Below are 27,018 nucleotides of genomic sequence, written 5' to 3'. Positions count from 1 at the left end.
CTCAGGATATTGGCATCAGCCATTGAAAACCCATTTTGATGAATACCTCATTTCTTGGCAAAAATGATTGAGCAATCAAAGACTGATATTGCAGAGACATTTCAGCAGAATTGCTCTTCCATATAGAGAAAAATGGGGGGTGGGAAGGCACTTTGGGATAAAGACTGCCTAAAAGTCTGTCTAAAAATGTCCAATGTGAGATTGTGATAGTGGTAAGAAGGATGTGCAGAAGGTGGACAAACAGGCTTTTTTAATGCAAAATATTTAGGTATTTTATGCATGTCTCACCTTTGGACTCCACCAGGGCCAAGGTTTTAAGCTGGCCAGTTACGAGAGCTTCCTGCAGGTCCCGGTAAGAGGAGGAGAGCGTGATATACCGCACGTCTCTCACCATTATGTCCTCCACGCGGATATTATATTTTCTACAGGCAACAAAAACAAGATGGGAGTGAGCATTCAAAAAGCCAGGGGAATAATATGAAAGTGATAATTTGGGGAAGGAACGTAATAGCCCTCACTCCTGTCCCCAGCCCAGCTCAGGCAGGTAGGGAAGTTTCTGGATCCGGATGATGGAATCATAGAGGGAAGGCTGTAGACTCTGAGCCACGGCATTGGCCAATATCACAGCGATCATCACGGGCAGGATGTGCGAGATTTGACCGGTCAGCTCGAACACAATGACGGCGGTGGATACGGTGTGAGTGACTGCGCCAGAAAGAGCCGCCGCCCCTGTGGGAATCACCATTTCGTCCCGCATCAAATTACAGTAGCAGTCACCCGCCTCAAGCCATCTGATTTCCTATTGTGCTCCTGACAAGCTTTCTGCTCCACTGCACAATGCAGCGCTACCGCTGAAGCCATTTCCAAAGGCAAGATCTAATTTGGCTGTTGGTTTGTGTGGGTTAATGAAAAATGTATGACTCTTGCATACAACACCCTGCAGGTTCAATTACGTGTGTGAATAAGATATAGCCACGACGGGTTGAAACTGATGGCTTTTGAAAGAAAACAAATGGACATCCGCGAGAAGACATGCACAATGGTTACTCTCACCAACAACTGCGTATCCGCCGGGAACTATGGGATATACAGTGTTGTCGGCGTGTATCCCATCGGGGAAGAAAGCGGCCATACTCTCGCCGACCAGTCGACCGAATGCAGCCCCTGTGTGACACACAGAATTCACATTTTAGTTGTGATGACGTTTTGGGGCTGACAAAAAAACGTCAAATTTGTAACACCAGGTTGACGTATACTTACATGAGGCCACACACATTGATTCCAGAATAAAGCTGCAGTGATTTCACGAGTTTACACACACAGGCTTTAGTGACTCAGACAGTGATGAGGGATGGAAATGGAGAACATGATTGCGGGAAAAGGAAAACAACCATTAAGGACAAACTAAAATATGATGGCTGGTATGAACACACAAGAGCAAAATAATGTTCAAACATGCTCGCTCATACACTGCCGGACAAAAGTTTGGAATAATTACGATTTTTGAAATAAGTCTCTTATGTTAGAATGAATGATATTAGAATGATTTCTGAACGATGTAATAATGCTGAAAATTCAGCTTTGACATCACAGAAATAAATAGCATTTAAAAATATATTAAAATTAAAAGTAAAAAAAAAAAAAATGTTTCATTGTATTTTCAATTAAATAAATACAAGCTTGGTGAGCATGACATAGTCTTATTTCCAAACCATTTAAAAAAATCTTAATTATATCAAACTTTTGACTGGTAGACCACAATAATGGCTTGAAATGAAAACCAAAAAAAAAAAAAAAAAAAAGCATTTCCCACAGTGTTGACTTTTAAAAACAACACACTATAAATCACATACCAATGAGGAAAACCGGCATGAAAGCCCCACAAGGCACAGGCATTGTTGTGGCCACAGCTGACATCCAGAACTGAAGAGAAACATTCAAGAGCCACAAGGTCACACACATGAACAAAGACACCCTTTAATAATTAAGCACCATCACACACGCAGTTGTGATGCTGTACTGAAAATCAGAACGGCTGTGATTTACCTGCAGCCGAATTGAAACTGTGCTGATTTTCAGCACAACAGCATGATAGCATTTATAAGACAGTTCAATAACAAGAAGTTAATATTGAGTAACTGCCATTTCAATATGACCAGATATTTCATTTATTTTTGCAACGAGAATGAAGCCAATCAAAAAACATCTGTATAATAACATGATACATTCACATATTGCCCATTGCTATTAACATTCATGGTCTTTATAATTTACAAAAACATGCTGAGACCCACCTTCATGACAATGAAGAGGAGGAGTGTGATGAACACACTGACTTGTGGGTGCTTCCAGGCCTGAGGTACGTGACTTGGGTACGCAAACTCCTCCGCAACACCTTGCTTGTACCAGGTCAGGTTGTCAAACAGTGCCACTAGTGACTCATGTTGAGTAAGCTAAATGAGGAGGCAATGCAGTTTGTTACTGAATGCATGATTACTGATCCGGAACAAATTAATCTATCAGCATGAAGCACACGTGAAAGACTGAAAAAGTTTGGTTGTATAGAAAAAAGAAAGGCATAGAGAAGGAAACCATTTTGATGAGACACACAATACATCGGAAACATCAGACCTGGCCTGCCATGAACTGTCCAAACCCTGGAGGAAAGGTGAGTGTGGAGATAAGAAGAGTGACCACTGCCGGATACACTAGTCTTCTATGGGAAGACAAACATGAGAGAATAAAAATGATTTGAATAAATTAACATTTTACAATGTAATATTATTCATTTGAAAATTTTTCATTATTAATCCAGCACTGAAAACAGAATTAAATCAAGAATTATCATTCAAATTAAATAATTATTAGCTAGTTCCTAAATAAAATACATGGTATCCAGACAGTTGATGTAACAAAATACTATGGAAGTCAATGGGGTCCATCAACTGTTTTGTTACCGACATTCTTCAAAATATCTTCATTTGTGTTTAGTAGAAGAAAGAAATGAATACAGGTTTGAAACAGCTTGAAGGTGAGTAAATGATGACATAATTTTCATTTTGAAGTTAATATTGTAAATAAAGCACTAAAAAACGAACTTTTTTAGCAAAAACTTGTTGATGGTTTTCTGTTTTCTCATAGACTCCACTATGATCCTGTTCAGGTACACGAACAACGCCCCTCCAAAGCCACTGGCAATTCTGAGAAAAACATGAACAAAGAACAACTGAAACATTAAGCAAAACTATGTCCATTGCACATTTCTATTTTACAGCTAAGAACTAAGATTCACAAACTACTTGGATTTAAAGATTAGACATGTGAACCGAACACAGTGTTTGAAAGCATAAGCTATTGCATATAAACAGTGCTAATGTGCTTAGACATTTTTAACACAAATGTTCCTTGACAAGGATGTTAAGTTTGCATAAAATCTGACTTCAATAATTCAGATGATCTAAATAAAATTAGTTTTTGGTATAAAGGTGAGACACAAACCCGAGCACAGCAAAAGCTGGAAGCTCTTGTAGGTCAAAGGGAAAGTCCAGACGAAAGCGTGTTTTAAAGAGAGCTGTGATCGTCTCTGCAATATGGCGGAGAGAGATTGACAGTTAGAAATGTATGGCGAATGAATCATCTGACAGTGTTGGCTATCACAACGGGTTCCTCCCTCACCCTCATCGTTATTCCACACTGCCAGCACCCTGAAGATAAAGGCACTGAAGGTTGCAGCGAAGAATCCTCTCCAGTAGTTCCTCACGGCAAAGAACGTAGATGTGACCTCAATACTAAACAGCACTCCTGCCACAACACAGCAGATCGTCAACAAACAACTTTGCCCAAAGCTGGAGGTATACAGGGAAACGTTACTGTCGTGAATGTGATATGGCGTTATCTCTAGTGGCCAGCTATGATCACAATGTGTCTGGTCTTACCTCCAATAGGGGCCGCAAAGCAACAGCCCACCCCCACGGCACAGGCGGCTGACAGCATCTCTGTGTTTCTCAGCTCATTCTGTCAGATTAACGAGAAAACCGAATACATGCAAATCCTGTTTCAAACGACTGACGCGGTGGCATTTTGCAGGCAGCCAAGAAACAGGGTAATTACACTGACGGATACATGGCAATGACATGCTGAACAAGGTATTGCTATGAACACAATTAAAAAATGGACAGACACTGCTCTTTCATTCACTACACGCTATCTTTGGGAACGGTTTTGCTACGGCCAGGGAGGATGAAGTCCAGTGGACTCTAGATTGCAATGGAAAAATGGTAAACTTGAGAAATAAAAATTCACAAAATGGGAGAAGAAAATAAAACGGGCTTTTTCATTTATTTTTTAACACTTTTAATCAATCTGATCACATGGACACACCCAAACATAATAATACCTGCATCTTACCTTGTTTCCCTCAAAGGGCTCTTCCTTCAGCAGTAAATCAAAATAACACATATACATGTGAATATCTGAACTCGTTCAAAGGCTATCAATACTTTAAGTACTCACAGTGTTGTTTACTTGTTTCAAGTCTGTATCTATAAAAAAAATTTATTAATATTTTTTTCACATTTATTGTAATGGGAATAGTGTGTTGACTATATGTTTGATCGATCGATCGATCGATCGATCTATCTATCTATCTATCTATCTATCTATCTATCTATCTATCTATCTATCTATCTATCTATCTATCTATCTATCTATCTATCTATCTATCTATCTATCTATCTATCTATCTATCTATCTATCTATCTATCTATCTATCTTCCACACTGCCACACTCCAGGGGGCAGTATGGTGTTGAAATGTGATTGGCGAGATCACTAAATGTGATTGGCGAGATCATTAATTGATTGATTGATTTGTGGGTGGTGGAAAGTATTGGTGTTTCTCAATTGAATTCACCTATTTATACTATGCTCTAAAAGTATGTAATCTTTTTGTGAAGAAAAAGTAGATACTTTTGAGTGTGTAGCAGAAGAGTAGACAAGCTTTAGGACATACTCTCACGTCTTGCGTCTTTAGCAGTTGCTCTCTGTCGCATCCTGTCACAGTAAACTGGCCTGTCATTCATCTTGTCACAGTTAAAATCCTCCACATTTCATTTAATTTCCTACCGTATCGGAGAGAAATGCAGTAGCACGTTGATCCGGGTTTATCATGCGAAGAACGCTCCTCATTTTAATGCATAATGAAGCATTTAAAAGTGAATGGCCAAACGGATCTTTATAAAAATCCACATTGTTATTGCAGATGAAAAAAAACACGGATAACATTAAATAAATATTTTTTTATCAGGTTAAACTAGTCACTCAATCCTTAATTTAAACCTCTCACCGTCGGTTGCGTATATCCGTCATATTTTGTAGTATTTTTTAACACTTTTTTACTCGTGTTTGTAGTTGCCCCTCAATATTAGCCTTTAGAGCGAGCACGGATCCACACTTCAAAAATCTACCGGAAATGGAACATCCGGGGACTTTTGACATACTCTTTTCAACATATGCTTTGGGACACATTTATTCTAATCTCACATACGTTTTAGGATGGAAAGTATGGACATTGGGATGCAGGGTATATACGTTTGTGGTGTCCTTCTCAAAAGTACTTCCTCTGGAGAAAGAAGTACTGAGGTTTTCCAGAGAAGTCATTTGCTCCAACTTGCTTCTTTTCCTTTTGTTTAATACTCACCGATATTTGTCACACAAATGAATTACTATTTTTCCATTTTATTGTTTAAAACCCTAGACTTTATGTTACTTTTGAAATAAATCGTTTAAATAAACAACCTTATAATCCAAACAGTTTGTTTGTGCGTGTGATTCTCTTTATGTGATGGTCAAAAATGAGCTGGCCGTGACACTATCTATCTATCTATCTATCTATCTATCTATCTATCTATCTATCTATCTATCTATCTATCTATCTATCTATCTATCTATCTATCTATCTATCTATCTATCTATCTATATTATCCCCTTTAAATTGGTACTAGAGTTTTTTCTTTTACCCAGGCCCTAATTGGAGCTCATCCTTCATATCCCACTATCAAAAGTGACACCCACAGGTATGAAGTGTCAGACAAATGATTATCGGCACGGCCCGTTACCCCGGACCCCCCTTCCTGATTGACTGCGTAAACATGCCATTGACATTTGCCCAATTAAAGCGCATTAAATTACAGAGGAACAGTTAAAATGTGTCAGAATGTTTATGGTCTCCGATTTTCTGTCAGATTCACTCTGCGCTAACAACATGTTATTGATCCATTCCCCAGCATACTGTGATTTCTCAGGTTACTTTGTGGGCAAAGTCCAGAGGGTTGATATGGAATCGCACAAAGGCCGTTTGACTCACTTTTAGCACGATTTACAAACAGCTCCATTTACCGTGCTTGCAATTCCCAAGAGAACCGACACCGTACGCACTCTGACTAATCACAGCCTAGCAAAAAACCCTAGAGAACCCTCAGCTGCTTGTTTGTATGATACACGCAGATGAGACTAGAAGAACAAGGCCATGACGTTTCAAGTGCAGTGACATGTAAAGTGATAATACAAACACAAGTCATTGGTAACGCTTTATAATATCTCTCATTAATAGGTCATTATTAATAGGACATTTCATTAAGAGGTCTTTAACAATCATTATATGATGTTTATAGATCAATAGTTAAAGTTAAGTCAAATAGGCTCCTTTCCTTTTTTATCACTGAGAAGAGGGGAAGTCTGAAAATGTCAGCTTCAAACTTGGGCTGTGTGCACAAAAGCACAAAATGTTGGAGCAAATTTGTTATCTAATGCAATGAAATTCATACATTTTTGAGTGTGACAGTGTACAAACGTGTTGTGTGTTGACCACTGTATATGAAATTTCGAATTATTTGATTATAAATGATTTCATGTAAAGCATAATATGTTGTAATAATGTTTGTTAATGTTCTTAATGCAGGTTATTATAAAGTGTTACCAAAATTTGAAATGTCAGAAAGTTATTGACACGAGACAACATCACTAGAAAGCCTCTCACCATGTAGATTCCTCCAAACAAGGCCATGAATTTGCTCAACAGAGCAGCACACAGACTGGCAACGTGAACAAACGGTCCCTAAAGGATGCAAGAGGAGAAAGAAATAACAGATGTGATCGCAGTATTTTAGCATTAGAAGGCTTATCTAGGATCAGATATCCCCTCTCATGCACCTCTTTGCCCAGAGGCATGCCACTTCCAAGGGCACAAGTTAAGCCAATCACTTTGGCAACGAAGGTTTTGAAAGTGAGGTACTCTTTCAGCACAACACCTCGGAGGATGGTCTTCATCTCTGGGATCCCAGAGCCTAGAGGAAGAAAAGAGGAAAGGGGTTACAAAGAGATCTGGGAACACGTAAAGGCCATTTGGCTTAAGTTGATTACGTGAGCATGGGTCAGTGTGTGCGTATCTCACCCACTGCCTGTGGCGCCAGTATCTGTGTGAAGCCGGCAGAGAAGGTGATGAGGACTACTGGATAGGTGACCCAGGCCAGGTATTGCAGCAGAATGTTACTGTGCAGACCACCATACATCCACTTCTGTGCTGCAGACACCGACACACACAGCACATAATTACATCTCTGTAGATGCATAAGGTGCGCCCCAAATTGCATACTTATGGACTATTCTATACTATTTTTAGTACAAATAGGGTGTTCGCAAAGAAAATTACAAAAAGACCTGGATAATGCACTTAGTTAACCAAAAAATGTGGAATATTGGACACTTCATACACTCAACATGCACTCAGCGGTCTAAAATTCGTACACTAGATGGTACAGCACATAGCAGGGGTGTAGCAGGGGCTTCTATTTAAAGGTGATTCTGACACATGCCACTATTGTGAACACCATGTTCTCTGGTGTTGGTTACTTAGGTTTGAGAGAACTAACATTCAGCCAATCAAGGGTGAGTTTCAGTGTTGTTTTGTTCGTTCTCTTATTAGTTGTCATTTTAATTTCTTGGCAGGGTGGACACTTTGCGTTAAATGCACTGCAGTAAAAACAGAGGATTATATAGTCCTCCTTTCAAACACAGTGTCTTTCTTTTTTTTTTCATCTGACCATAGAACCCGTTCCAGTAGTGTCAGGTACTTTTCAAATGTTCTATGGACAGATGAAACAAAAATAGCTTTTTTGGCAGCAAACACTTAAGATGGGTTTGGTGCACACAGGGATAAAAAAGTACCCCATGTGTAAAATTAAATACTGTGCTGTATCTTTAATGCTGTGGGTCTACTTTTTTGCCAGAGGTCCTGGACATCTTGTTCAGATACATGGCATCATGGATTGGATCAAATACCAACAGATAAAAAATCGAAACCTAACAGACTGTGCTAGAAATCTTATAACGGGCCATGTTTGGATCTTTCAACAGGACAGTGATCCATAAATAAATATCAAAATCAAAACAAAAATGGGTCACTGAGCACAAAACCAAGATCTGCAATGGCCATCCCAGTCCCTGGCCTGAACCCTATAGAAAATGAGTGGGCTGAACTGAAGAGAAGAAGCATCAACATGGATCTGGGAATCTGAAGGATCTGGAGAGATTCTGTGTGGAGGAATGGTCTCTGATCTCTTGTCAGGTGTTCTCCAAACTCATCAGGCATTATAGGAGAAAACTCAGAGCTGTTATCTTGGGAAAAGGAGGTTGCAAACATATTTAATAAAAGGGGGCAAATAATTGTTCCCAATGTGTTTTGGAGAAAAACATGTATTTCATAATGTGATTTCCCCGCCACTTACACCTCTTTTTGTTTTTAAGGACATTCTAAAATTTTAATGAACACAGAGAGTCAGGACCACGGTTTAACGTCTCGTCCGAAGGACGGTGCTTTTTGACAGTATAGTGTCTCCATCACTACTGGGGCATTAGGACCCACACAGACCACAGCACCCCCTACTGACTTCAACCTAGTTTTCCCAACAAAAGGGATGGAATCAAAAGTGTGCATTACTAGAGTGATCACGGAGATCTTTTTTCAGCTGAATATGATCTCAGCGATCCCTCTAGTGCTTTTCCCCCATGATTAAAACCCATGAGGCAACCACCATGAGGTGGACGACCTACTATATGGCCCTGTCCTGTATGACACACTTGATATGTACTAGTGCTTTAGATTTGCAATGGTTGTTTGCATTCGCCAATTTCTGAGTTGGAAGTGTGCTTGTTATGCACCCTCAATGTTCTCTTCCTGACGCAGACTCCACAACACCAAAGTGTTGACTCGGAGGAGATACAAAATAGGCCATTGACATCACAGAGGTCTTCATTTCATGTAAGTGTCAAAAGTACTAGTTGTCATATCTGTATATTTCTTGACCCTTCATTTCATACACCTTTAGCTAATGCTGCAACATAAAAAAAGTCGCCCTTGATATGTGCCTTTTTGTTAATTGACTGAACTGCCACACCCCCCCGTCCTTGTAAATAAACTCATTCTTTTGCAAAAAGAGGTCAGTGAGTTGGCACCAATTCGTTCAGGCATTAATGCACCTTCCATCCCAGAATACACATGATGATGATACCTCAATGAAAAAAAACAATACTTGACTGATTAAAATGACACCATCTGTACTTTCATGGGACCCTGTCAAGCAGAAAATTGTCTTTTTCTTTCTTTTCATTCTTTTCTCTCTCTCACCTTGCTGGCAGAAGGCAATAGTGTAGTCCATAGCCCAGCTGACCAATGCCATGAGAAGCCCCAGGAGGATGAGGAAGATCCAGTCTTCACCCACACGGGAAATCAGGAACTTCTTACACCGTGACGTACAGACTGCAGACAGACATTAAAGGGATAGTTCACCCACAAATTACAATTCTGTCATTATTTACTCACTTTTGAGTCGTTCCAAACTTGTATGACTTTCTTTTGAGGAACACAAAAGTACATTTATAATAATATGCTGTTTGATCTTGTCCAAGCAGTTCTAAGTAATGAGCACCAAGACACTGAAACTTAAAAAAAGCTTATATGCTATACTGCACATTTATTTGACAAAAATACAGTAGAAAAAAGGCTTGAAACATGAAAGTGTGCTGTGGGTTTCGTGCTTTGCGCCCATCAGCCTATATATGGGCCGCTTTTATGATGAATTTATGGTAATTGCAAGAGCAAGCAGAAAAATTCTTTAAAATGTCTTCATGTTGGACTATTTTGGTTTCGTGAGATTGAGTAAATGTAGACAGAATTTTCTATTTTTTGAATGATCTAATCCATTAAGCGCCTATAACATCCACCGTTTTCCTTTTCTTTATAGGTCAGTCTGTAATCACAACATAGAGATAGGCTGTATGAACAGGAAATGAACAACCCAGAGAAATTACCTAAACCCAGCAGTAGGTGCACAGTATGCTTTAATGAAGTGAACAATTGCTCATAAAAGAGCTTGTTTTCCTGGATTCCCACATTTCCAGACTCACGAGAGTGTGAACAATTGCGCTGTTGCATAGGTGTACAGGGTTGCGGAGACCCAGACAGGAAATGGCTTGTGTGTGTGAAGATAAGACGCACCTGAAAGACAGCGGAAAGGGAAGGGTCGCGGCAGGTGATGGGACCCCTCTGTGAACGTGACAGAGTCGCTGCCACGCCAGCCTCAGTACCTGCTAAGTGGCTCTCCGCCCGGTTCCTCTGAGCGGGAGTTGGCACGTGGGCCGATTTGTCCACTGAAGTGGCACAACAGATGTCTTTGCTCTCAAAATAAACCCCGTAACAATCCGCAACCGAGAAAGCAATAAGCCGAACCAAATTTATCGCAATTCAAGATGCATTTTGGACATGCAAACCTGCAGTGCTTATCTCCAAACTGTGCCAGACAGAGGTGCTGAGATGCAGAATATTTTGACACTTAATTGGAGTTTGAGGAATAACCGTATAAATATGCAGAGCCCATGCTTCTTCCCCACACAGATTTTAGTGTCTTTGACAAGTGAGTCACAGGCCAGCAGTGGAAGTGACATCCTTATGTGGAATGCATGCATAATATACCAATGTATTATATATCCTAGATCTATTTATATTCCCAGAGCGAGTAGAAAGGTGTAGGAGGTTTGGTGAGAGGCAATAGTATCTGCCCTCACTCTGCCTGATATGACAACTTGTGCGGGATTTTCTACACCGAGTCTCCGAGCAGTACTCACAATTTCCCACGAGGGCGAGCTGGTGGACTGCTGCCAGTTCTCTGTTTTCATCCACAGATCCAAAACAATTAGCACTGAAATAGACAGATCATGTCAGCTATGGAGGTAGGACTTTACTCTAAAGTTGCAGAAAGAAAAAAAAAAACTGCAGGATGCTGACAGCTTGTCGCAAATCTACCCCCCTCTGTCATCTTAAAATTCACAAATAAAGTCTAATTACACCAGGGAGAGCGGGATATGTGTTTATATACTCTATTCGCTATGGGCATATACACTCTGATGCCAGATCTCACAAGACCCAAAACAAGCCCAAAAATACGGCAACTCAAAATACGCCAACTCAAAATTAAATCAAAATTTCATTATGTGATTTTTTTTGTAGCATAAAGGCATACAAATTACAAAGTATTTTGCATTGTATGCCATCTTTTTCAAGCAAACGTGTGTTTATAAAGTGTTGTTTTATAGAGCTGTCTTAAAGAGAAACCACATTCAATAAAAAATATAAATATTATTTCTGCCACATATGTGCATTGCTAAAAAATTTTTTAGACTTTTTATGTGCAGAGGCTGCTGAAAATGTTATCAGGGAAATTAAACATCGAACCAGGCCATTAGAAAAATATAATCACTGTGCCAAACCCTGATTTTATAAAAAAAAACTGACCACCTAAATCAATCAATACATTTCTCTCTTTTGCATTTACACATCATTGGGGTAAAGAAAGAGCTGGGACAGACAGAAACACTGGAGGAAAGTGAAAATGTTTTGTAGACTGTAGGTGGAGAAATTTGACAACTGCTATTAGCGACCCGTCATACCCTATTGCTATACAGGTCAAACACTAGCAAACCCAAATATGTGAATGTATTCTGGAAATAGGCCCAGAAAGCACAAACCACAACAGCCCGTTTTTATAAGCAAATTTAGTTTAAAAGTATTTTATGATAAGTGGGCATGACAACACAAAGGCAGCATTTTTAAAACATCATAATCACAATCCTGACCAAAGGGAAGGCATTATGCTCCCAGTCAACATCCCTTCTTCTTTTAGACAAAGTATTTATCCTTCACAGAAAAGACAAATGACAAAAAGCACTGTCACAAGCTCAGTGCTAAAAATAAATAAAAAATCCTACATGGTGGACAAGGTGAATGAAATAATACACTGTATCTACCTTTCTAAATACGTAAAAGTGTTGAAAAAATAATTTAGTGTGAATAAAAATGTATTATCTATTTCTGTGTGCTATGTATTTTAATAGAGATGCACGACTGCAATTTTTTTTGTAAGTGTGACCTGCCGATACCGATTTTTGACGATACCATTTTCCTTTAAAGACCTAGTATAATTGACTAGCCTGGTTCTACCTCTCATACATTTCATTTGTACAGAGAGTCTGGCCTCTCTCCATTGACAAGCGTTAACTTCCTTGCAGGCGGGTATTCTGTTGAAGTTTAAAGTCTGGATCTGCCATAACCAATCGTTAACGTTTGGTCATGACGTATGACAACGCAAACTAGCGCACAACCTCAATGCCATCGTTCTCAGCCACTCCCTCTGTTCGCTGATTGGATCTGCAAAAAATGTATCGGAGAAAACCCAAGAATGCACCACAATCCCAGACCTTGTACTGAAAGAAAATGAAAATTGAGTGGAAGTATGTAGGAGGGCGAAGCCAGGCTAATAATTGACAGCATATACAAACAAAAATCTACTTTTCTTCAATGCAAAAAAAAAAAAAAAAAAAAAAAGTAAATAAAAAAGACAAAAAAAATACTTTTAATAAGTAATAAAATAAGAACAAACAAACAAATTTCAAACAGCAGCACAAATTAATGCCATAGAATAAAGGGAGATATGAAATAAACACGGCTTTAAGTTTTTCAGGTGGGGTATACACTCTAAAAAAAGTGGTTCTTCAGCGGTTCTTCAGGGGTTCTTTGCAGTGCTTATGGTGCTATATAGCACTGCCATTTTAAGAACCTGTTAAGCCCAGTTTGGTTCTTCAGCGGTTCTTTGGGGTGGTTAAGGTGCTCTTATGGTTCTACATAGCACCATTTGACAAAGGTGAGGTGCTATATGGTACTTAAAGTGGTTACAAGCCAATGAACCACTTTTAGTGCTATTTATAACACTGGATAGTCTTCATTATTGTAAATAAATAAATACAGAATAATGCTTACAATTAGTTACAAAAGTAATCCAGTCAAGAGCAGAGATCTTGTCTTTTCTTCTTGTAGGTTAGTTCCCCAAAAAATGAAAATTTCTGTCATTAATTACCCACCCTCATATCGTTCCAAACATCTCGTTCATCTTCAAAAAGATATTTAATTATCTTCCAAACAAACAAAAATAACAACTTTATTCAACAATTTCTTCTTACGGGTTTGGAACAACATGATGGTGGGTAATTAATGACAGAAGTTTCATTTTTGGGTGAACTAACCCTTTAACATGACAGACAGCAGCAGGAATATTAGGCTGCTGTCACTTTAAGAGTTTATGCACGGATCCAATATACTGCTACACAACTTGTGTTATCTTTCTTAAATAAGTAGGTTCTAAAACTGACTGTACTTACCTAAATACTCACCAAGACGGGCATTTTGAGTCTATTTGACAGTTTAAGCGCAGTAAGCCACTCATTTTGGTACTTGCGACTCACAAGCTGCTTGATACTGAGAGGTGACCTGTGCGCACCACTTATATAGATCAGTGGTGCACACGCTTTTGGTGTGAGTGCAAAACCTGTGGGAGTTAGTAAAATGATGCGCAATACAAGCACTATTTAATCAAAGCAAATGAGATGAGAGTGGCGGGTGTGTGTCACTTTGCCGTCGGAGAGAAGAGAGCGAGAACGCGCAGCTGACATTATTTTCTTTGCCGCTGGCAAGAAAAAACGGACCAGCTCGGAATCTGAAAGACGTGTTACCGGTAATGCAGAAAACCGGGCCCTGGCCGGTCGATCGGTGCTTCTCTATATTTGAATGCTTATTAGAGTATCATGCGGTTAGCTTAGCAACAAGCGAACAGCAAACTCTTATGGAGTCGGAAGTCAAGTTCAATAAAGAGAGCCAGCGCGCGACGCATATGCAGATCGATCGTTTCAAATCAGTCACTTATGAGGCTTCATGATGGTTGGTATGATGCAGCTTTAGAACACCGCAGCCATGTAGGCAGAATGCGTGGCAGGTCGCTAGGTTTTGGAACGGTACTAGATGGAGGAATAAAACAGAAATGAGACAGAGACACACACAGAGACATATGATGCCAGCTCTGTAGACCGGTGTGTAGGTAGTGAGCTGACAAGCCTCCAAACCCCTCAAACTCAGTCAAGGAGGATCAGAAGACCTCCGCTGCACGCTGTGCTGATAGATTTCTCATGCTTTTCACACTCAACAGGGAGGCGGGAAGGATGATATAGAGACAGATGCTGTGTGTCTTTGGAGATTACACAAGGCCAAAAGAGCAGTCTATTTATATGACAAGAAACCAATGAGAGATACCTCATTAGCACTAAAAACATTGGACTGCGAGACACTGTTGCCCGTTTAATGAGGACCCAACTTCTTTTAATAGTTTATCACAGAATTTCTATGAATGGCCACTGCTTTTGTTCAAAGCTCGCATTTTCCCAGCCAATAATCTTATCGTACCATTAAATGGAAAAATAAATTGTTACTGGGCGAATATATTTTCCCCCTAAACTCAAATGTAACGGTCCATATAAGACATGCTTTAGTGAACAGTGATGCATTTCTAGATACAGATGCACAGGCACACACAAAGACACAGTGGCTCATTACAGATACACTGCACGTCTATGTGTCTCATCTATCACCTCTAAACAGCGCAGACTGATTATGCTCCCTGCTGGTGAATGGCGAGCACTGCAGAGGTTCAGAGGGAATTGAACAGGCTGATAAATGCTGCAAGTTGTAGTTTACAGGCTAGACAACAGCAAACGTTCAGTGTCAATGCTTGAAAAATGATTGGGAGGAAATATCTCCGCCATTAATGTGAAGACCATCAAGAAGCGTTTAAGATTCAGGTGATGGCCACACCTGTGGAATGTGCGTGACAGATTGATAAACAACGGCAGCTACACAAACCAGTGACAATTAATCACCAGTAGAGGGTAATCTAGAAAGCAGGAGGTAAACCACCACATCTGCAGGCATCAGACATGACCATATCCTGTCTCACTGAACTGCTTCAAATACATGAGCAGAGCCAGATGGACATTTCACATTATATTTTCACTTTTTTTCATATTGATGGGAAAAATATGTAGAATCGATTTAAATATGGATCTGAATATGATCAAATCTATGCGTTTTTAGGTGCTGATCTAGTCTTGCGTAGGCAGATCTACAGACTGACAGCAGAAGGCCTGGACTCCATAGAAACTTTCAATCACCGGTCAACCAATCACAGTTCGTTTTGTTCTGCGTCAGGAGCGTAAAAATGTCGATGATCCTACGATGACAGACCTTTGTGCAACATTCCTGAAACAATGGAACTTCCCATAAAATATCCAATATTTAGTTGATCCTAATAAGCGCTCATTGTCACAGTTTGAAACACAACGGCTTTCTTCTTCCATGAGGGGGTTTGGCGTCACAATGGCTTTGTTTATAGGCGGACCATTAAAAAATGCGAGACACAGGTCTCCCGGTCATCCTGTAGAATTTAACCAATTAGATGTTGACTTCAAAACTCCTAAAGCGTTTCCAGTTGTGTGCCATATGCATCAGACGTTCAGCCAACGGTCGGTGGGTGTGACGTCTGAGGCTGAGACTAGAGCTGATCTAGCTATACTGTTCACTAGGAAAAACTGATGAAGCTGGTTGGCCAGCATGTTAACTGGAAAGTCATTTTGGTTGACTAAGAAAGTCTAGCTGGTCAAAAACCTTGTTGGAACAGCAGCCAGGGTTTGAATTATGCCGCCGATTGTGGGTTCTGCCTCCCTAACCCACACAAAAGGTTGGAGGAATCTCAAAATTATGTATTCCATTTACATTTAAAGGAAAATTTAAAATACTGTTTCGTTAACCACAAAAGTTAGATTAATCAGAGCACAAACAGAAGGGGTGTAACCATAGCAACAGCTACTCAATCGCTGTCTGTACTACATTAACAAAACATAATTTTTATCACAAAATTCAATCAAATTTTACAATTCTTACAGTTTTTATGGAATATTGCATTGTCTATTAGAAATAATTTAGCAGTGCATGTATAAAAAAAGAGGAAATATTTTACACTATTTTTTAAACTCTGATTTTGACATTTAGAACTTGGCTTTCTAAGGGCTTGTTGCAAAATCTCTGACAAGTGTCAGTCTTGCAGCATAGTGGAACGCAGGTAAGATTTAAAAAAAAAAAGTTAAATGTGAGATATAAAATGAAATGATGTGGAAAAATGTACATGTATAAAATCAATAGGCTATCATGTTTGCAATAGTGCTGATGTTCGGAGAAAACAGCACTTTATATTCTGTTATAAATGTTAAAAACAAGAACTTAGGGAACTATATTCTGAGAAGGCGAAGCACTGCTATTTCTGCGGAGTGATTTGCTCGCAGCACATGAGAAGCCCCGTGGTGAGGAGCAGAGAGTTCGCTCAGAGTGTTGCGCTAATCACTCCGCACAAGTAGTAGCGCTTCGCCTTCTGAGAATATAGTTCCCAGTATGTATACAGTTAGAAGATGGCTCTGTCTCATGTGACCTTGTTATTTGTACACACTGTGACTATACAAATCACAACATGTAAATAGGAAAATGTTGGCGTTATTTTGTCACTTATTGGGAGCAGTATGCTAGCTGGAGCCAAAGGTGAATAAGCTAAAGTCCCAAAAAGTCGGCGTGCTACTTTAAAATGATTAAAATTTAGGCTACATTCACACTGTCAGTTTTTTTGGAATGACAACCGCATTTACTTACAGGTGTGAGTCTCAAAATGTCCTGTTTACACAGCAACTTACAGTAGTATGTACTACTGTATATGAACGTGCAACAGGAGTAAAGCCCAACTTCTCTTACCAGTAACCATAGCGACAGTGACCGAAGTAATATAAAAGATGGCAGCATCCCTAAAACTTTTTCTCATCACTTTTGACACGATAAGAGTCTAATCGAGTTCATTCGTCAAATCTTCATCAACCGACAGCGGTGTTTATATCTGGATGGAGAGCGGAGCATTTGAGTCACACGTAGAACACAAAACTGATGGGAGCAGCTCCGGTGGAGAACAGTGGTTGGATTTTGGAAAATGGAAAATTTGGAAAATTTCCGGGTAAAATAATGCGGTTGTCATTCCATAAATAACTGAACTGTGTACTGTGAATGCAACTTTATTAAGAACTCAAATACAGGCCTGACAACCGTATTCTGCTGCTGTGTGAACGTGGCCTTAATCATATTACCATAGTCATAATTAAAATGCTAAAAACACTAAAAATAAGATGTAAAACTTTAAACTGACATCATACTTTTGGGTTACTGAAGTACTAGAGGTACATATCATCTTAGATAGGAGGGCCTCTGAATATTGGCCTTGGAGTCAAGAAGGTTGAGAACCACTGTGTTAGAAAAAGAGGAAAGTACGGCTGTTCCAATTCTGCAGGAAAAACATTATTCTCATGAAAAGTTCTGCTGCCGCTGATTCCACGAGGCCCTGACCAAGAGTGTAGATGCATCACAGCAGCCAGAGTAAAGCTCTGATCTTCAGTCCATCCCCTCCCATTTATCTCCAGCAATGGCCTCACCTAATCCCCAATTCCAGCACATTCTAACTAACTCTTTCGCCTGCTGCCCTTTGTGACCCTTCTCCTCTTTCAATCCCTGCTGCCCTTCATCATTGTGGATTTGCTGGCTCTGCTTTCCCAGCTTTTCTCTGTAGCCACCACTGCAAATAGCAAGCTATGACGTTAGCAGAACAGCCAGCGAGCAGTTGGCACACACATGTATACGACACACCCACCTTGACACTTGGCACATGGACTCTTCTCATATTCCAGCAGTTCTGGAGCCTGGCCGCGCACACTGGTGGTCCTTCGCAGCGCTCCATCCTCACGCAGACGAGCTGCCTCTTCTTTGGCATAGGCCCCCAACTCCTGTGTGTAGCGTCCATACATCTGAAAGTGAGACAGGAGTGAATGAAGATGTTACATGGGAAGGAAATGAAGGGAAACCCAGCCGAGAAGCGCTTCACTGAAATAATGTCAGACTTAACAGGCTGTTTAAAAAACCCTTTAAATGGAGGTAGTCTGTCAGTTTCCTGTCCCTGAGCACCATCCCCGAAACATCCCTGCTTCACTGAGATGGTGCTATTTGTGGGATTTAAAGTTAAGCATCCACATTTGGCCTAATTGGGCCATAGAAACATACTTGTGACTGTTGATTCACTTCTTATTCCTTTGGGGGGAATGTCCACCTGACTTACAAGAGTCATGAATTGTTCATGTTGTTGTTGTCTCATGCACACGTTCTTCAATATTTCATGGAGGGCATTAACTCTTCAATAGTTACTGTGAGCATTTCAGTGGTCTCCTTAACATACAGATTCACAGCTGTTACACATTTTAAAAAAAATACAGTTTACTTTTCTTCTAGGTAGGTTCAATGCTTTGGAAATGTCCCACGTACTTGCCCCGACTGCTATTTTATATGGACTTTCTGCTTTGAAAGTGCCTCTGGCCGGATGCCGATACGTTTCTTTAGAACTGCATGCTCCCACACACACACACAGGTGCACTTTATTTTGATTCACGTCCCTCATACCTCAGATGCAGATACACAGATTCCAGTAAAAATAATGTGCAATTTCTGGCTTGTTGCACTGGTTAGATTAATGATAGTTTACCTGTTAAAGCAAGGCACTAAAAGCTTATTTATTAAAATATCAAGATTTTCAAACATCAGTATAAAAATCAGGTTAAAAGTAGAAACGTTGCACATTCCAGACATATTTTGCTGTAACTTTTTCTACATTTTACATTTTGTTATGCAAGTAGGATTTTTTACAAGACACTAGCCGTTTCTCAATACCAAGTACGCAAACTTCGGACTTGCCAAGTTCGACTCAGGAGAACGAACTCCAGAGGACGAGAGGAGTCCGGTTATTCTGCAAATGGAACAGCGGCGTTCTTGATCGCGTCACTCAGCACGCTCTGGCTACTCCAGTTATTTCTTAATGTATATTTTAGGCAACAAAACTTAATATGGTATAAAATACAACTCTGCCTCTGTTAGTCAACAATAAAACTAAATATGTTACAAAACACCATCCTGTGTCTTTTCATATAAAAAAATCTTAAACATAATTAATGGCCACACAAATGTGGTTCAGGCAAACGCATATACATTGATTATCTTCACTGCATATATTTATTACAACACGAAATATGAAAACTGTATTTTATACAGTTCTTCCTGCTTCTTTTTGTCTTCATTTTAAAAATATGAAACATTATTGATCATTAAAACTGACATTTAAAAAACAGAGACAGGTTGTGTCCTTTTATTTTATTATACATGTACAGTGAAGAGAATATATAATAAAGTTAATATAAAAATATATATTTTTAAAAATATATAAAAATAAAATTACTGCCACTAACTGTCTCATTTCAAAGGCTGCATCCTCCAGAGGTTGCATTTGTCAGCAACATACATTATTGAGGCTGCTTCATTTCAGAAAAGTATAACCATTACATTCCAAAGTAATGGTTGATTTACATTACACGTGGAACTGGATACATTGAAGAACAAACAAGTTATGTTAGTGGGTCATTGAATCGTTTACTTAACCACTTAGTTCAAAAACACTGATTCGTTTAGGAATGAAACACCAATACTGTGTGTTGCTCGGATATGCTCAACGGTTATTTTGGCTTGTGTGACATTCCTAGACATACTAATCGTCGTCAATAATGTTATTTGCAGTGCTTCAGGGATGAGAAATTAATTTGCTCATGTAAGACAAAAGTGTGGATTTAGTGTTTGGGGCTTTTATTTGCAATGTCCTGAAAATCACAGTTATTCTGTTTAAAGTTTTTTTTGCTTGACAATTTGATTGGAATTTTAATCATTTTGACAGATTTCAGCAAGCTCACTCTCCTTATTTTTGAGTTACATGATTACAAATTCTGTTAATTTAAGTATAGTATAGGTAAGTAAAGGTCCTTGCACACTGAGTCCGAACTTTTTGTATGCGTTTTTTCGTATTCATGATTTGGTGGCTCTGAATTGTCAAAACACCATTCAAAATACTTGCTACGGATGTGAAAAACAGAAAATCTAACCCGATCCAAATTTTGTATGACGTACGAAAGTTTCGGAGGCAGTTAAGCGTGATTGACACAACGTGAGGCTGTATTTATTTTTTAACGTGCGAAAATTTCGGACGCGAATTTTAGGGCCAGATGTACGTACATTTGCAAACGCAGTGTTAATAGCGCCGTGGCCAAGGCGCAGAAAGCACTTGATGTGAAACCGCAGTGTGCGTGTTATGTACCAAACCTGCAGTTCATCAGGTAATCAGCACCTGTCCCCACCCACTATACCGTAAATTGCGCGTATTTAAATGCGCAATTGAATGGGCTTCCTCCTTCCATCACGCTATGACTGTTTGAAATTATCCTGATGACAAAAATTGTAATGTAGTGAGGAGTTTAACAACTGCTGGAATGGAATGTGAACGCTGAGTCAGAGATTCGATGTCATCTTTGATTTCTTCCAGTAACTGTAATATTACGTATAGCTGCTTAATCTCTAACGCTTAATGATTTTGTTTTCACTCAACTGAAAAAGTGTGATTCTTGTGGCAAAAATATTTTCAGCTCGTCTCCTTAGCCTATGTCTTAGTCTTACACGGATTACTACTGACATTTCACCAGGAGGCATATGCCAGGAAACCCGCTTCCTAAGTTACACCTGCTTTTAAGAGGCGGAGAATTTTCAGCGCAAAATAGAGGTGCGCTTTCACCGGCTTTTTCTGTACATAACGCGGAATATATAATTAAGCGCAGTTTACGCTTCCCCTACCAACTCTTTATGTGACACTCCCATTTTTTCCCTTGACCATCCCATGAATGCATATGCATGACACGAAGCGCATTTTGCCATTTTTAGTTCCCGCGACAGGCAGTCTGCGCTTTAATCTCAGTGCATCCCGTTCGTACATACCTCGCCATGGTTTTATGCGCACTTTGCGAAACTAATACGCCTGAAGTGGGCGCAAAAGCGTTAGTACATCTGGCCCTCAGTGTGCAAGGGCTCAGTACTGGTAAAATCTTTCCGTGGCAGGGGAAGCCTGTCACTCGACCTGTCACCGCTATATGGGCCTGTCACGCGACCTGTCACCGCTATATGCGCCTGTCACCGTTATATGCGCCTGTCACTCGACCTGTCACCGCTATATGGGCCTGTCACTCGACCTGTCACCGCTATATGCGCCTGTCACCGTTATATGCGCCTGTCACTCGACCTGTCACCGTTATATGCGCCTGTCACTCGACCTGTCACCGCTATATGCGCCTGTCCGGCAACCCTTCACGGCTATATGCGACCCCGCGACCTGTCACGGGTATATGCGACTGTCCCGCGACCTGTCACGGCTATACTCGCCTGTCACATGACCCGTCATGGCTATATGCTGCTGTCCCGCGACCTGTCACCGCTATATGCGCCTGTCACGCGACCTGTCACCGCTATATGCGCCTGTCACTCGACCTGTCACCGCTATATGCGCCTGTCACGTGACCTGTCACCGCTATATGCGCCTGTCACGTGACCTGTCACCGCTATATGTGCCTGTCACTCGACCTGTCACCGCTATATGCGCCTGTCACGTGACCTGTCACCGCTATATGCGCCTGTCACGTGACCTGTCACCGCTATATGCGCCTGTCACTCGACCTGTCACCGCTATATGCGCCTGTCACGTGACCTGTCACCGCTATATGTGCCTGTCACTCGACCTGTCACCGCTATATGCGCCTGTCACGTGACCTGTCACCGCTATATGCGCCTGTCCGGCAACCCTTCACGGCTATATGCGACTGTCCCGCGACCTGTCACGGCTATACTCGCCTGTCACATGACCCGTCATGGCTATATGCGGCTGTCCCGCGACCTGTCACGGGTATATGCGACTGTCCCGCGACCTGCCACGGCTATACTCGCCTGTCACATGACCCGTCACGGCTATATGCGGCTGTCCCGCGACCTGTCACGGCTATATGCGACTGTCCCGCGACCTGTCACGGGTATATGCGACTGTCCCGCGACCTGTCACGGCTATATGCGGCTGTCCCGCGACCTGTCACGGGTATATGCGACTGTCCCGCGACCTGTCACGGCTATATGCGGCTGTCCCGCGACCTGTCACGGGTATATGCGACTGTCCCGCGACCTGTCACGGCTATACTCGCCTGTCACATGACCCGTCACGGCTATATGCGGCTGTCCCGCGACCTGTCACGGGTATATGCGGCTGTCCCGCGACCCATCACGGCTAAACTCACCTGTCACTCGACCTGTCACGGCTATACTCGCCTGTCACTCGACCTGTCACGGCTATACTCGCCTGTCACTCGACCTGTCACGGCTATACTCGCCTGTCACGGCTATACTCGCCTGTCACTCGACCTGTCACGGCTATACTCGCCTGTCACTCGACCTGTCACGGCTATACTCGCCTGTCACTCGACCCATCACGGCTATACTCGCCTGTCACTCGACCTGTCACGGCTATACTCGCCTGTCACTCGACCTGTCACGGCTATACTCGCCTGTCACTCGACCTGTCACGGCTATACTCGCCTGTCACTCGACCCATCACGGCTATACTCGCCTGTCACTCGACCTGTCACGGCTATACTCGCCTGTCACTCGACCTGTCACGGCTATACTCACCTGTCACTCGACCTGTCACGGCTATACTCGCCTGTCACTCGACCTGTCACGGCTATACTCGCCTGTCACTCGACCTGTCACGGCTACTCGCCTGTCACTCGACCTGTCACGGCTATAGCCTACTCGCCAGTCACTCGACCTGTCACCGCTATATGGGTCTGTCACGCGACCTGTCACGGCTATACTCGCCTGTCACTCGACCTGTCACGGCTACTCGCCTGTCACTCGACCTGTCACCGCTATATGGGTCTGTCACGCGACCTGTCACGGCTATACTCACCTGTCACTCGACCTGTCACGGCTACTCGCCTGTCACTCGACCTGTCACGGCTATAGCCTACTCGCCAGTCACTCGACCTGTCACGGCTATACTCGCCAGTCACTCGACCTGTCACGGCTATACTCGCCTGTCACTCGATCTGTCACGGCTATACTCGCCTGTCACTCGATCTGTCACGGCTATACTCGCCTGTCACTCGACCTGTCACGGCTATACTCGCCTGTCACTTGACCTGTCACGGCTATAGGCTACGCATGGGCATCAGTTTGGTTTGAAATCTGCTTGGGACAGAGATGCATTCGGAAGTGCATTTTCAGAAGTGGGTACAATGACGCATTCATTTTTTTCCTCTTTCGCGGAGGTCATGCCTTGAAAGACGATGTCCTGTAGCTTACTAAGCTCTCCAAGCTACTATGCTCTCCACAGAACATAAAATATTCATTTTATTTTATTTTTTGTGTTCGCATTTATGAGGAAAAAACAATGTTACGGACGTGACAGTTCCCCGTTACTGACGTGACTGCTCTGAAAGCGGCACAAAAAAACTGCTTTAAAACTTTCACAGAGACCTCAAACAGAAAGCACAAAACCTTTCTTTAAAGTGAATTTCATTTTGTATTAATTATCTTAATTTTAATGAATATTTCATCAACCAATTGCCTGGATTTAATAAATAATAAGTAAAGCAGATAATAGAAATCATGACACGGTGGCGCCAGCGCATGAACTCATCTCATAAATGAACCGAAACTCAGCATAGCCTTCTTGCCTCACAGACCTGAGAAATATATCTATTATCCACAAAATGCTTGAAAAAATACCTTTAAACAGAACAATTCAAAACGAATAAAAACTATGTAATCCGTATGAAATATGCATTTCTCTCCGGTGCGTTCACTACTGCGAATATTGCGATTTTTTTTTATCCCCAAAAAATCTTGATACGAACACGTCCCCAACGAAATCGACGGGCCTAATCCAAGGGCCTTAAGTTCAATGGCGTAATAAAAGTAAATGTGGAAAAAAGTCAAATGCAGGTAAATATCTCTTGTAGAAACTATAAATTAAGTGCTATACGGTGTCTGTCATTTTTAAGTATAGAAAAGAATAGATGAAATGTAAGCTTTTTCTAAGCAGCTGAATAGGATGTGTATTCTCCTGGGGCTTTACACATTAAAGCTAACAGTGTCAGAAACAGTGCTGGTTGGCTGTTTCACAGAGATATAGGAACATAATACACCATCAGAATTTTAACTACTTTCACATTTTGCTGCATTGAGCTGTGATTTGTGGTAATGTCAAATTGTGACAATTCGCCTGAGCAAATCAAATACTTTAAAACAGTATTTGTTCTGTGAATGATTTTCATTTCTTATAACTGAAATCTATACTTTTATCCTCAGACTGCCCAGCACAAATTTTCTCAGGCGATATTGAGGAGAATGTGATTTAAATGAGAAGTGAAACTGTTCTTTCTCCTCTAAACAAAAATTATTGCTTGTTATTTGATAAAGATGAGGTTTGTTGTTTTGTGTTGTTTCTCCAAAATCCACAATCTATTAGTCTGGGTAATAGCTTTAAAATTATAAGTTCTGTTCAATATACAGGGCTCCCAGGGACACCATGGGAGACATATTGAGGACACTGCAAAAATATTTAGATACAAATTTACAAAAGGGTTGTTACTGATCTACAAAAGTACCTGTAATTTATGTTTTTACCCATAGATTATGATTTCTGTCTGAGATTCTAAGTATATAAATAATATGAAAGAAATAAAGGAACATGAATTATAACAGATGAAGATCACACACAGGTTGTTCTGACGAGTGAATTTTTACCATCTGTAAATATTTCTCAAAGGGGTCATATAATGCCATTTTTGTACAAGTTAATATGATTCTATAGGGTCTAAATGAAAAGTTTGTAATATACTTTAATTAAAAATTCTCATTAGTATTGTAAGGAAACACAAATTTGACCTGGTCAAAAACAGCTCTGTTTTCAGCACGCCATTTAAGTGCATGTGTCTTTAAATGATAATGAGCTTTGCTCACCCCGCCCCTCTGGTTTTGACACAACACAGGTGGTGTTGCCTTATCAACAGTTGAGGGTATATTTTAAAGGAAGAATGGCAGCGGGAGTCTCTGAGGACGGGACACATCTGTGCAACCGTATTTTTGAACCGGAGTCGGACCCAGAACAAGATGATGACAATTCGACAGGACGTTTCTGAATGGTTGGTTAACGTAATGCCACTTTGATCTATCTTTGTATGTACTGGCAGGGTAACGTTAGAGTAGTAAGATACGAACGCTATGCGTTTACTGATGTTACGTTACCGGTATATGTTAGTTCATTGACAGATTGATGTTACAGCTAATAGTCATGAAAAAAATTTTTCCGGTAAATGTAGGCTTGTCAGTGATGAATAAATCTTTACACTCACTTCTTCTGGAGGTGCAGCAGGAACACAAATAGTTGGTAAGTTACCGATTCTTTTTTCAGGGGCAACTTCTTAGCAAAACTAGCTTTATAATGTTACTGACCCTCGTTTATAAAGCAGTCTGGTGAGAAATGATTCGCGCAAACATGAAAGCATTGACGTTGATCGTGGGGAATATTCCCTTCGAAAACAAAACTGCAAAGCCACTGCGTCTTCAGCGGTTCGGATTTAGGAACATCAAAATGACTGCTGTGTTCGTTATTACATCCAAGAACAGAACACCACAATCGCTTAGACGCCATTCTGCTCCAGCGTATCAACAATGGCGGACTATGTTGACAGCTCGCTCAGGGGGGGTCTGTGTTGAAACGCTGCTGTCAATTAACAATCGTGGGAGGGGCGTCCGACCGTGTGACGTCACACGGTCAGACGGCACGATTTGAGACAGGGGGAATCAAGGAGATTTAAAAAAAAAAACACTGGATGGATTTGTATCATTATGTGGTGGTTGTGTACAGGCACTGCCAATAACACATTTCAGTACAATCAACTTGAAAAAGTGCATGTACCATACCATTATATGACCCCATTAACTCATTAAAACTATATTTTGTATTATTTTTGCTAAAATATTCGATCACTATGACATTTATATTATTTAGCTGTTTTTCACTGCATATTTGTGACAAACAATGTAGGTCATTGTGTCACTCGCAGCATCATTCACAAGATGTGCCAGCCTCAGCTTCTGTTCATTTTTAACACGGGGAGTAATTGACATATGTGTCGCCACATATAGTTCTGGAGAAAAATGTAGACAGCCAAAATACACTTTTTCTAATTTTAGAATAGTTAGATTTGAATCACTATGGTTTGAATTACGCATATCACACATTGATTATGTTCAGAGACAAATAGATTTTTTATTAACCGTTTTATTTACTTGCCAAACCCAATTTTAGCTTGCATTGGGTTCATCTTGGACCCTGACTAGAGATCTGATTAAAGTGTAAATCAATTTTACATTTTTCTTTTTACACCAGAAATTGGGGAGTCAAACCACTGCAAACTTACAATAATACTTTCAACAATTTTGTATCCTTCAGCTGAATTCATATTGTATCATCCATGATTTTGTCCTCCGATATTGTGTGGGTGACGTAAGGGGGTATTTTAAGCCCTTCCCACC

General features: G+C 40.8%; 1 protein-coding gene across 1 annotated transcript in view; it reads right to left on the bottom strand.

Annotated features, from left to right (window-relative positions):
• The window catches only part of clcn2a (chloride channel, voltage-sensitive 2a), a 47,218-nt gene that overhangs the window by 11,706 nt on the left and 8,494 nt on the right, over positions 1 to 27,018 (bottom strand). Inside the window, exons 2-16 of the mRNA XM_079613976.1 lie at positions 18,167 to 18,320; positions 9,682 to 9,813; positions 7,450 to 7,578; positions 7,209 to 7,342; positions 7,036 to 7,113; positions 3,936 to 4,014; positions 3,676 to 3,801; positions 3,499 to 3,583; positions 3,099 to 3,200; positions 2,632 to 2,716; positions 2,295 to 2,453; positions 1,854 to 1,923; positions 1,054 to 1,164; positions 519 to 729; positions 289 to 422 (exon numbers count right to left, since the gene is read on the bottom strand). Of these exons, the coding sequence (XP_079470102.1) occupies positions 289 to 422; positions 519 to 729; positions 1,054 to 1,164; positions 1,854 to 1,923; positions 2,295 to 2,453; positions 2,632 to 2,716; positions 3,099 to 3,200; positions 3,499 to 3,583; positions 3,676 to 3,801; positions 3,936 to 4,014; positions 7,036 to 7,113; positions 7,209 to 7,342; positions 7,450 to 7,578; positions 9,682 to 9,813; positions 18,167 to 18,320 (1,789 nt within the window). The remainder of the gene's footprint in view (positions 1 to 288; positions 423 to 518; positions 730 to 1,053; positions 1,165 to 1,853; positions 1,924 to 2,294; positions 2,454 to 2,631; positions 2,717 to 3,098; positions 3,201 to 3,498; positions 3,584 to 3,675; positions 3,802 to 3,935; positions 4,015 to 7,035; positions 7,114 to 7,208; positions 7,343 to 7,449; positions 7,579 to 9,681; positions 9,814 to 18,166; positions 18,321 to 27,018) is intronic.

This window comes from Phoxinus phoxinus (genome assembly GCF_949152265.1).
Source record: "Phoxinus phoxinus genome assembly, chromosome: 5".
Classification (NCBI taxonomy): domain Eukaryota; kingdom Metazoa; phylum Chordata; class Actinopteri; order Cypriniformes; family Leuciscidae; genus Phoxinus; species Phoxinus phoxinus.
This window is presented reverse-complemented; position numbering and strand designations above follow the sequence as displayed.